General features: G+C 38.7%; 1 protein-coding gene across 1 annotated transcript in view; it reads right to left on the bottom strand.

The window, feature by feature from the left end:
• Nucleotides 1–2,667: 2,667 nt before the first annotated feature.
• The window catches only part of LOC133563503 (protein mono-ADP-ribosyltransferase PARP16-like), a 32,489-nt gene continuing 23,543 nt past the window's right edge, over nt 2,668–11,613 (bottom strand). Inside the window, exons 6-7 of the mRNA XM_061917664.1 lie at nt 10,765–10,909; nt 2,668–3,099 (exon numbers count right to left, since the gene is read on the bottom strand). Of these exons, the coding sequence (XP_061773648.1) occupies nt 2,964–3,099; nt 10,765–10,909 (281 nt within the window). The 3' untranslated portion in view covers nt 2,668–2,963. The remainder of the gene's footprint in view (nt 3,100–10,764; nt 10,910–11,613) is intronic.

Here is an 11,613-nt window from a genome sequence, read left to right as displayed (position 1 = left end):
GAGTTACTATGGTCATCTAATGAGTAACTATGGTCATCTAATGAGTTACTATGGTCATCTAATGAGTTACTATGGTCATCTAATGAGTTACTATGGTCATCTAATGAGTTACTATGGTCATCTAATGAGTTACTATGGTCATCTAATTAGTTACTATGGTCATCTAATGAGTTACTACGGTCATGTAATTAGTTACTATGGTCATCTAATGAGTTACTATGGTCATCTGAGTTACTATGGTCATCTAATTAGTTACTATGGTCATGTAATTAGTTACTATGGTCATCTAATGAGTTACTATGGTCATCTAATTAGTTACTATGGTCATGTAATTAGTTACTATGGTCATCTAATTAGTTACTATGGTCATCTAATTAGTTACTATGGTCATCTAATGAGTTACTATGGTCATATAATTAGTTACTATGGTCATATAATTAGTTACTATGGTCATCTAATTAGTTAATATGGTCATCTAATTAGTTACTATGTTAATGTAAGTAGTTACAATGTTTATCTAATGAGTTACTATGTTTATCTAATGAGTTACTATGTTTATCTGATGAGTTACTATGGTCATCTAATGAGTTACTATGTTTATCTAATTAGTTGCTATGTTTATCTAATTAGTTATTATGTTTATCTAATTAGTTACTATGGTCATCTAATGAGTTACTATGTTTATCTAATTATAAATGATAAATGGGTTGTACTTGTATAGCGCTTTTCTACCTTCAAGGTACTCAAAGCGCTTTGACACTACTTCCACATTTACCCATTCACACACACATTCACACACTGATGGAGGGAGCTGCCATGCAAGGCGCCAACCAGCACCCATCAGGAGCAAGGGTGAAGTGTCTTGCTCAGGACACAACGGACGTGACGAGGTTGGTACTAGGTGGGATTTGAACCAGGGACCCTCGGGTTGCGCACGGCCACTCTCCCACTGCGCCACGCCGGTCATGTAATTAGTTACTATGGTCATGTAATTAGTTACTATGGTCATCTAATGAGTTACTGTGATCATGTAATGAGTTACTATGGTCATGTAATGAGTTACTATGGTCATGTAATGAGTTACTATGGTCATCTACGTCGCAGCAGCTCAGACAGGAAGTGTTTACACAGACATGGAAAGAGATTTTCACGGTTTGCTGCATTTTTATTGCGTTTCACTTGATTGTAAAATATGTCGATCAAAAGGGGGTGTGATGTTCATATTTTTTCAATATTCAGTGTTTTATCCTTCATAATAGGCATTTTTTTTTACAAACTTACTTTCCATATGAGTTGGGAAATTGTGTTCGATGTAAATATAAACAGAATACAATGATTTGCAAATCCTTTTCAAGCCATATTCAGTTGAATATGCTACAAAGACAACATATTTGATGTTCTAACTCATAAAATGTATTTATTTTTTGCAAATAACTTAGAATTTCATGGCTGCAACACGTGCCAAAGTAGTTGGGAAAGGGCATGTTCACCACTGTGTTACATCATCTTTTCTTTTAACAACACTCAATAAACGTTTGGGAACTGAGGAAACTAATTGTTGAAGCTTTGAAAGTGGAATTCTTTCCCATTCTTGTTTTATGTAGAGCTTCAGTCTTTCAACAGTCCGGGGTCTCCGCTGTCGTATTTTACGCTTCATAATGCGCCACACATTTTCCATGGGAGACAACATACGTTGCTCCAAAACCTGTATGTACCTTTCAGCATTAATGGTGCCTTCACAGATGTGTAAGTTACCCGAGCCTTGGGCACTAATGCACCCCCATACCATCACACATGCTGGCTTTTGAACTTTGCGTCAATAACAGTCTGGATGATTCGCTTCCTCTTTGGTCCAGATGACACGATGTCGAATATTTCCAAAAACAATTTGAAATGTGGACTCGTCAGACCAGAAACACTTTTTCCACATCTTAGATGATCTCGGGCCCAGAGAAGCCGGCGGTGTTTCTGGATGTTGTTGATAAATGGCTTATGCTTTGCATAGTAGAGCTTTAACTTGCACTTACAGATGTAGTGACCAACTGTGTTCAGTGAAAGTGGTTTTCTAAAGTGTTCCTGAGCCATGTGGTGATATCCTTTAGAGATTGATGTGGGTTTTTGATACAGTGCTGTCTGAGGGATGAAGGTCACGGTCATTCAATGTTGGTTTCCGGCCATGCCGCTTACGTGCAGTGATTTCTCCAGATTCTCTGAACCTTTTGATGATATTATGGAGCGTAGATGTTGAAATCCCTCAATTTCTTGCAATGTCACTTTGAGAAAGGTTGTTCTTAAACTGTTTGACTATTTGCTCACGCAGTTGTGGACAAAGGGGTGTACCTCGCCCCATCCTTTCTTGTGAAAGACTGAGCATTTTTTGGGAAGCTGTTTTTATAGCCAATCATGGCACCCACCTGTTCCCAATTAGCCTGCACACCTGTGGGATGTTCCAAATAAGTGTTTGATGAGCATTCCTCAACTTTATCAGTATTTATTGCTACCTTTCCCAACTTCTTTGTCACGAGTTGCTGGCATCAAATTCTAAACTTAATGATTATTTGCAACAACAACAAAAAGTTTATGAGTTTGAAAATCAAATATGTTGTCTTTGTAGCATATTCAACTGAATATGGCTTGAAAAGGATTTGCAAATCATTGTATTCTGTTTATATTTACATCAAACACAATTTCCCAACTCATATGGACACAAGGTTTGTATATATATTTTATATATAAATGTGGCCCCCCGAGTCAAAACAATTGCCCAGGCCTGAGTCAGACGGTTACATCTGCTGACAATTTAGTTCCCGTGTCTGCACAGCGACGACAGTTGGAAGAAGTCATGTGTTCGCTACGAGTAGGAAATGAGTCAGTGAGTCGAGGCCTCCAGTTGGGGTCTGACCAGGAAGGCACAGTGGATAAAGACCCGAGTCAGTTAGTTTTTTGGGGTTTTTTTTGTCTTGTCATCTGAATTGTCGGTTCCAAAAGGATATGAAGGCGTTGGAGTTGAAGGTGCCAATGAATATGAGCAGCAGAAGGTAGAGACTCATCATGATGGCAAAGTGGTGTCTCAGGAACCAGGAATTACTGCGGGAATGTCTGTGAGAGGGAAAAAACCCTGCATCAGACCACACTGATCATGTCAATCCAGTAGAATCACAGTACTCTCAGTTCATGTGATTATATTAAATATCAAAACAACAACCTGTAGGGTTCCTACGTACACTATCTCCAAGGTCAAACATACAACAAATATACAACTTAAAGTAGCAAGAAACACGTCAATAATGTATAAAGCAAAACGTGTTCTGGACTAGGGCTGGGCGATATGGCCTTTTTTTAATATCTCCATTGTTTTAGGCCATGTGACGATACAGCATGTATATCTCCATATTTTGCCTTAGCCTTGAATGAACACTTGATGCATATAATGACAGCAGTATGATGATTCTATGTGTCTACATTCAAACACATACTGCATTCATATATGCTACTTTTAAACTTTCATGCAGAGAGGGAAATCACAACTAAAAGTGTATTTATGAAACAGTTATTAAGCCTTGACACAAACATTGTCATTTCCAAAACAGAAAGTGCAAGATTGTCAGAGACATTTTAAACCAAGCTATGAGTGCACTTTTGTGCATGATGTCACTAAGATGACATATCAAAACAACACTAAATTAAAGTGCACTTTTGTGCATGATGTCACTAAGATGACATATCAAAACAACACTAAATTAAAGTGCACTTTTTGTACAGAACGCCACTACAATAGTTTAAAACAAATAAAGTGCACTTTTGTGCATGATGTCACACAAGATATTTCAATAAATGTAAAATAAAAATGATCTGCATGATAGGAAATCAAATAGTGTATGTCTTTCACTATGTGGTAGGTTCCTGCGGACGTTATATCCATCTGTTGTTGACTTTTCTTTTTATACGCTGTTGATCTGGAAATGTTTGCCTCTGCATTTTGATGGTGTGGGCGTGTGGCAGCGAATGGAGATGTTGACATGCGGAGAAAGTACTCTTCATTCTCGAGCAGGTGAATTTTCCAATGATGCTACATATTAGCAGTATTGCTACTTTTTGTAGCAACACTGTTGCCCCACACTTGACAAATAATGGTTGTCTATTCGACATCTTCCCTCTTGAAAGAAAACCACCGCCAGACAATGGACCCCCTGCTGTTTTTCTTGGGAATTAATTCTTCCTTCATTTGTTACCAGATTCGAACCTTCTTTCTCTCGTTTTACCACTCACGCGGCTCCGCTAGCATCTGTCCCAAAACAGCATCTACATGTACATAACTTTAAGAAAAATACTCCCCCCTATCAAAAGGTAAAAATACAGATAAAGGCATCATTAAATGAGAAAAATCTGACAAGTTTATATTAATGAATAAAAAAAAATGCACGTGTGCTTGCATGGTTTGGAGCCCCTGCCTGGAAAGAAAAAATGTTTGCCTAGCTGCCCTAAAATTTGAGCCCTCATTTAAGGCAACACTTGCCTTGATCTTAAAAAGTTAAAATTTGAGGCCTGTAATTTGTAAGACACTAAAAGTCCGATCATTACCTTATAAAATTCGAGGTTCAGACGCATGTTCGTCAAACTAATAATAATAATAACTGCTATAGCAGCCGCAACATTAATACAGCCACAACGACAACTCTTGCGGACCTACTGCCCTCGGTAATGGCACCATTCCCAAAGTATGTGGGCTCTATTGATAACCTCACTAACAACTTTAACGACGCCCTGCGCGAAACCATTGATAACATAGCACCGCTAAAGTTAAAAAAGGCTCCAAAAAAGCGCACCCCGTGGTTTACAGAAGAAACTAGAGCTCAGAAATTATTATGCAGAAAGCTGGAACGCAAATGGCGCACGACTAAACTTGAGGTGCACCATCAAGCATGGAGTGATGGTTTAATAACTTATAAACGCATGCTTACCTTAGCTAAAGCTAAATATTACTCAAATCTCATCCACCGTAATAAAAACGATCCTAAATTTTTGTTTAGTACGGTAGCATCGCTAACCCAACAAGGGACTCCTTCCAGTAGCTTAACCCACTCAGCTGATGACTTTATGCAATTCTTTAGTAAGAAAATTGAAGTCATTAGAAAGGAGATTAAAGACAATGCGTCCCAGCTACAACGGGGTTCTATTAACACTGACACGATTGCATATACGGCGGATACTGCCCTCCAAAATAGTTTCTCTCGTTTTGAGGAAATAACATTAGAGGAATTGTTACAACGTGTTAAGGGAATAAAACAGACAACATGTTTACTTGACCCTCTTCCTGGGAAACTGATCAAGGAACTCTTTGTATTATTAGGTCCATCAGTGCTAAATATTATAAACTTATCACTCTCCTCGGGCACTGTTCCCCTAGCATTCAAAAAAGCGGTTATTCATCCTCTTCTTAAAAGACCTAACCTCGATCCTGACCTCATGGTAAATTACCGACCGGTGTCTCACCTTCCCTTTATTTCAAAAATCCTTGAAAAAATTGTTGCGGAGCAGTTAAATGAACACTTAGCGTCTAACAATCTATGTGAAACCTTTCAATCCGGTTTCAGGGCAAATCACTCGACGGAGACAGCCCTCGCAAAAATGACTAATGATCTATTGCTAACGATGGATTCTGATGCGTCATCTATGTTGCTGCTCCTCGATCTTAGCGCTGCTTTCGATACCATCGATCATAATATTTTATTAGAACGTATCAAAACACGAATTGGTATGTCAGACTTAGCCCTGTCTTGGTTTAACTCTTATCTTACTGATAGGATGCAGTGTGTCTCCCATAACAATGTGACCTCGGACTACGTTAAGGTAACGTGTGGAGTTCCCCAGGGTTCGGTCCTTGGCCCTGCACTCTTCAGCATCTACATGCTGCCGCTAGGTGACATCATACGCAAATACGGTGTTAGCTTTCACTGTTATGCTGATGACACCCAACTCTACATGCCCCTAAAGCTGACCAACATGCCGGATTGTAGTCAGCTGGAGGCGTGTCTTAATGAAATTAAACAATGGATGTCCGCTAACTTTTTGCAACTCAACGCCAAAAAAACGGAAATGCTGATTATCGGTCCTGCTAGACACCGAACTCTATTTAATAATACAACTCTAACATTTGACAACCAAACAATTAAACAAGGCGACACGGTAAAGAATCTGGGTATTATCTTCGACCCAACTCTCTCCTTTGAGGCACACATTAAAAGCGTTACTAAAACGGCCTTCTTTCATCTCCGTAACATCGCTAAAATTCGCTCCATTCTGTCCACTAAAGACGCTGAGATCATTATCCATGCGTTTGTTACGTCTCGCCTCGACTACTGTAACGTATTATTTTCGGGTCTCCCCATGTCTAGCATTAAAAGATTACAGTTGGTACAAAATGCGGCTGCTAGACTTTTGACAAGAACAAGAAAGTTTGATCACATTACGCCTGTACTGGCTCACCTGCACTGGCTTCCTGTGCACTTAAGATGTGACTTTAAGGTTTTACTACTTACGTATAAAATACTACACGGTCTAGCTCCATCTTATCTTGCCGATTGTATTGTACCATATGTCCCGGCAAGAAATCTGCGTTCAAAGGATTCCGGCTTATTAGTGATTCCCAAAGCCCAAAAAAAGTCTGCGGGCTATAGAGCATTTTCCGTTCGGGCTCCAGTACTCTGGAATGCCCTCCCGGTAACAGTTCGCGATGCCACCTCAGTAGAAGCATTTAAGTCTCACCTTAAAACTCATTTGTATACTCTAGCCTTTAAATAGACTCCCTTTTTAGACCAGTTGATCTGCCGTTTCTTTTCTTTTTCTTCTATGTCCCACTCTCCCGTGTGGAGGGGGTCCTGTCCGATCCGGTGGCCATGTACTGCTCGCCTGTGTATCGGCTGGGGACATCTCTGCGCTGCTGGTCCGCCTACGCTTGGGATGGTTTCCTGCTGGCTCCGCTGTGAACGGGACTCTCGCTGCTGTGTCTTGGATCCTCTTTGGACTGGACTCCCGTGACTGTGTTGTATCCATTGTGGATTGAACTTTCACAGTATCATGTTAGACCCGCTCGACATCCATTGCTTTCCTCCTCTCTAAGGTTCTCATAGTCATCATTGTCACCGACGTCCCACTGGGTCATTATTGTCACCAATGTCCCACTGGGTGTGAGTTTTCCTTGCCCTTATGTGGGCCTACCGAGGATGTCGTGGTGGTTTGTGCAGCCCTTTGAGACACTAGTGATTTAGGGCTATATAAGTAAACATTGATTGATTGATTGATTGAAAAGTATGAGGTGGCTAACAATGCAGCTACAGTTCAATTTCAACTTCTATGCTAGAGTTAGTCGTATTTCTTTGTTGTGCTGGGCTGCACTCCCAGCTGTGTTAGGGGACGAGGCACAACGCTGATTGAACATTGATTATGTCGTGAGGAGACGGACTTGCGCCACAGTGGAAGGAGATGGTGGAGTACTGGGACACACTTTCACACACAAACGTAAACAAACACACAGACACACACTGTGAGGGATTATACCAAGCATTGTTTCGTCCTACAGTTTACCACTGTGGTCACCTCCAACAGATGTTTCCGCCATGTTTGAAAAAGGTCATATGCTTACAGCTGATCACCGGGATCGATGGAGATCAGCCCTAGTTCGTAGTTTGTATTAGCAATACTGCTGCATGATGCTTGCTGGATCTCTTTCTAAAACTTCTAGATCAACCTCCTAAAATAGTGTTTGATAGATCTCATGACTTTTGCATGATTAGTGGTGTTGTTGTTGAAAGGAAAGAGCGAACGTTGTGATGCATCAGTGAAATTATTACGCCGCCATATGCCTAAAATCACCAAAATACATCAATACTACATATTATGAATGTGCCTATATATATATATATATATATATATATATATATATATATATATATATGTATATATATACACACACATATGATAGGGGTTTTTGGATGTTTTTAGAGCGCTTTATTTGCGGACTACAGCGACCCCTATTCGCTTCGTTGTACGCTGATTTTTATCACTGTTTATTTACGTGTCAGAATGCATAAAAAAAAAAGAAAAACATATGTTCTTGTGTTATGTAAGGATTGCGAATGTTAGACAAAATTCCATAAATAAGTGCGGGTCCCATTTAAATGACTCAAACTGCTAGAAAATACAACTCCATGCAGAAATTAACTTCAATGGTTATTTTTATAAGTGCACACTTCCTCCACACCAGTGTTAACATGAATGGAGTTAAAAAAAAATAAATAAATAAAAAACTATTCACATAAAAACAAACTTACCGGCTGTCATTTTGTCCCAGCCAAAAAAAAAAGACTGCAGTCAGAAAAAAACGACGATGTAACACCTTTGCCCATCAATAAAGTGATTAATATTACCTTTAAAATCAGCGCATAGAAGTCATCTCCAAAATGAACACCTGCTACAATCCATCCTGTAGTCTCAATAAAACAGAAACTTACCCCAAACATTAATTTAAGTTGTCCCAAAGTATTGAGCTTGGACAAAAATGCATGGAAGATCTACTGGATCTATTAGCAGCTCTGTAACTATACATGACAATACAATCAAAAAGGTAATTATCTATTATTGGGATATTTTGTATTCTGCGATGTTAAAAGGGAAGTGCACTTTCTTTGGAATTTTGTCCATCGTTCACAATATCTACACGAGACAACAGCACACATTCTAAATCATAAAAAAATGCTAGCAATAGGCGGCCCAAAATTCAGGGAATGGGATATGATCTATTCCACCTTGTTTAGTTTTATTTAAAGGGACAATGCACAGAAACATTAAGCTCAAAGACAGATATGTTCTGTACCAGATTATAGCTATATAGCTAATTTCCATCTGGAGTCCCTGGCTAACTAAATTTAAGGGATACAAAAATCATGCAATAAAGTCATACTATAGCATGTAATCAAATTAAGCAAAGTCATAAAATGCCCTTTCATGGACACATACTTAATATACAATGCAAGCACACCTCATTTACATCATCACACAAAGACAATACACGTTCTTGTTCACATCTGTCATTATTTGAAAAAACAACCACAATTTTAAAAGACACACCTCACAAATTACAACAGAAATGCTCTCATGGATAAATACAATCCACATGAAGTTGATGTGTCAGATATAGTGGCCACCTTAGTGACCGTGTGAGCAGCTTTGATTGCTCCAAAGCCACTTTTTAACTTCAATTGTAAATGAAAAGTAATCTGTTCGACTTTTCAAGTTTGTTGTGAGGTGATTCCATTCCTTTATGGCTTTATATGAAAGGCTGATTGTGCAGAAGAGGTTTTACATCTGGGTACGCTACACTGCCCCCTGGTGGAGGCTCCTGTGTTTCTAGTTGTCACAGCAGATGTCAACTGGACAAAGTGCTTAAGTGGCGCTTGTGCAGTGTTATTTAGGATTCTATGGGCCATTCCTATGGATGCTAATCTTTGAATGTTAGCTAAGTTTAACAATCTATATTTTTGGAGAAGTAAACAGTGATGGTGGTGTTGTGGTTTTTGGTCAAGGATTTTGAGCTATTGTTTGTGCAAAGTTTTCGATGGCCTCAGTGTCATTTTGCTTGCCTGCGACCAACATGTTATCGAATAATAAAAAGGAGACATAATCATTGCATTAAAATAAGCACTCTAAAAACATCCAAAGTTTTATGTATATATGTACTGTAGTAACGGGCAGATTCATAATGACATGTCTTATTTACAGTATGTCCCTTTTAGTATCACCGGGACTTCTTTTCTTGGCACATGGATATCACAGAGCGCATAGCAACCAATAAGGTCTTTTCAACACCTGATTGAAAAGACCTTATTCAAATTCTGTTCTTAAGAGTTATGATCTTCAAAGGGTTGAATAATTTTGTCAATGAGATATTAAGAGAAACGACACTGTTTGGTATGTTACAAAATATGTTGTAATTCAACTTGCATTTGTCTATTTAATGCATATTTATTTGATATGACTATAAGCAAAATACGGAATAAATGTCCTACTTGCTAAAACACCAAAATTGTGTGGGGGTTGAATAATTCTGATCACAACTGTAGTGGTGGAGATTATGATCAAACATTTCAGATGTACAGTACACATTGGTCAAGGTGCTTTCTTGCTTGTTTTGTTTACATGCTTAAGCCAGTCCTTCTCAAACAGTGAGGGGGTGCGTGTGACCTCTGGGAACATGCTTTCTTTGCCATAGCAGAATATGATGTGATGTATGGAGCACTTGGCCTCACTGTAAGCACGGTGAGAGAGCGTGTGTTGATTCCTTTAATGTTAATAAGAATAGAATAGACTTTATTGTCATTATATTTGCATATAACGAGATTAAAGACGCCAACTTAAGGTGCGGTTGTGGGAACAAATATGGGGTAAAATAAATAACACAAGAGGTAATAAAGGAAAAACTAACAATTGAAATAAACAGACTACTATCCAATAAAAATAACAAGCAATCCTGTACAATATACAAAACACTGTAGAAATACTAAATACTGTACAATATACAGAACAAGACAATATAATAAGCTTACAATGTTATGCAGAGGTATACTTATAACAATTTTATAGAGAAATTATACTATCTATAGTCATGATGGATAGTGGGGGGCGCAAAGTATTACATTTTTTCTAGGAGGGGCGTGACAAAAAATATTTGAGAAGCACTGGCCAAAGCCAACGTGTGTGGATTTTTACCTGGACAGGTATCTCCTCTGAGAGTAAACCAACAGGTACTTGACACGTAAGAGCTGATTGTTTGTGACCACAAAGTATTTCTGTGGCACGTCGCCTCCTTCGCTGTTTTTGGCCCGTGAACGTTGACGGTCAAGGATTTCAGAGTCTGAAAAGGGGGAAAAAGTGAGATATTTATAAAGCTACAGTACATGTCGCACAGTAAGATTCAAAATGTACAGTAAGCCTCTATGACAAAATGATTATTCATACACAGAGCTAATATATATTCATAGCAATGAATCGGAATTAAAACAAAGAAAAAAGTGATACAATATTGTAATTTTAATAATTTCAATAACCCTCTTGGTCCTTTCATATAAAAATGGTTTGGTCCACAACACACTTCATGGTACTTCCTCCTCTCAATTAAGAGCATGGCCCCCAAAAAAGCACAAGTCGGGACATCAGAAAAGAGTTGGGAAGGAGAGGACAGGAGTAGGAGCCGCAGGGGCCCAGGACATTAAAAAGTGTTGTAAGTATGGTGAGCAACATTCCCTGTTAGGTGTGCACTGCTCAAGCATCGTCTGCACACAGAAAATATGGCACATACAAAACCAAATCCAAACCCAACAAAATAAACTCATTACAATTTGTTCTGTATGATTTTGCAATGCAACTATGTGACTGACAGGTGACAACAAGCGGCCACAACAACAAAAAAAACAATGTTTAACACGGTTTAATTATTTTAACGTAAGTCGAGATGCTTTTAAGGAGGACAGGAATTCCATTAAATTAATTCGAGCAAAACCAAAAACAAATAAATAGGTAGATAGGTCTTCATTGTCATTGCCTGTTTTCAGCACAAAC

Source organism: Nerophis ophidion, linkage group LG12 (assembly GCF_033978795.1).
Source record: "Nerophis ophidion isolate RoL-2023_Sa linkage group LG12, RoL_Noph_v1.0, whole genome shotgun sequence".
NCBI lineage: Eukaryota > Metazoa > Chordata > Actinopteri > Syngnathiformes > Syngnathidae > Nerophis > Nerophis ophidion.
This window is presented reverse-complemented; position numbering and strand designations above follow the sequence as displayed.